Consider the following 1065-nt stretch of genomic DNA (forward strand, 5'->3'; position numbering starts at 1 on the left):
CCCGCTGCTGAGGCTCGCGATACCTAGGCGCAGTCAAGTCAACGTCACGCCATGCACCTCGGCTCGGATCCAGAGGGATTACCTCCCTGCCAGCTCACAAAACGGGAACATGGTCGACTTCTGCCTCAGCATCGACCCCAAATGGCCCAAAGGACGCATGGCCACCACCCCCGCCCTGCAGGCTATCGACGGCATCAGCAGCCGTCTGCCGGGTTCTTCCATCAACCACACCGATTTCCGCGCACTAAGTCAAAAGCCAATCGCCGTCAGCATCGAAACTAAGTGTCTCGGAGGCTCTGTCAAAACCGCCGAGGTCCAGCTGGGTGTGTGGCAGGCCGCGCAGTGGAAGATGCTTGACACGTTAACCAAGCTCAAACCTGAGCGCGACCCGTCCGAGCCCCCTGCCGCCATCGCCGCCCAGGCCTGACTTTCTGCCTGCAATTCACATTGTCGGCCACGAGTGGAAGTTTGCGGCCGCGATAAAGCGAGGCGATGAAACCATTTTACTTACCGAGTGTTTGCTCGGAAGCACAAATAGGGTCCAGGACATTTACAAGATTATTTGGGCAGTCCGTCGCCTTGCTCGTTACAGTGCCGAGCAATACTGGCCTTGGTTCCTTTCCAATATTTTATAGGTAGGAATAGGAACCAAATGCAGAAACCACATAATGCCATTTGTAATTCACCGGATATCAATGTTTTTGAAGTTCTGTTATGGCCAGACATCACACGCAAGTCCCCATGGCTAGATCGCATCCTCTTTGCTCTCTGGAACCTTGGTCTCGGCAAGATCCGTTGTAGCCGGAGACGCATCATGGCACGATCTAGATCGCCAACAAGCTCGTCTTTCCCGCCGGCCCCCTTCCCGACCGCACGGCTCGACGTCGCCCATACAATCTCGTCGGCTCGACCGACAAACCGGCCGCGCGCGCGGCGATCGACTGCTCGAAAGCCCTCGGATACCTTGTACCAAGATGTGTGGAGGATTGGCGGTAAGAGGACCGTCTCCGGCGCGACCGCAAGCAGGAGGAGGCGACGCTCGAGGCCATTAAGGATGCGCCCGTT

General features: G+C 57.1%; 1 protein-coding gene across 1 annotated transcript; it reads left to right on the plus strand.

Annotated features, from left to right (window-relative positions):
- GGTG_14411 (hypothetical protein) lies at nucleotides 1-762 on the plus strand. The gene has a single exon (XM_009232337.1). The coding sequence runs from the start codon at nucleotides 110-112 to the stop codon at nucleotides 425-427; it is 318 nt and encodes a 105-aa protein (XP_009230601.1). The 5' UTR covers nucleotides 1-109; the 3' UTR covers nucleotides 428-762.
- The last annotated feature ends 303 nt before the right edge of the window (nucleotides 763-1065 follow it).

The sequence above is a fragment of the Gaeumannomyces tritici genome (assembly GCF_000145635.1).
Source record: "Gaeumannomyces tritici R3-111a-1 unplaced genomic scaffold supercont2.382, whole genome shotgun sequence".
Lineage (NCBI taxonomy): Eukaryota > Fungi > Ascomycota > Sordariomycetes > Magnaporthales > Magnaporthaceae > Gaeumannomyces > Gaeumannomyces tritici.

Coding starts and splice junctions, on each gene's coding strand:
- GGTG_14411 (XM_009232337.1), top strand. CDS start 110: ATGGTCGACTTCTGCCTCAGCATCGACCCCAAATGGCCCAAAGGACGC.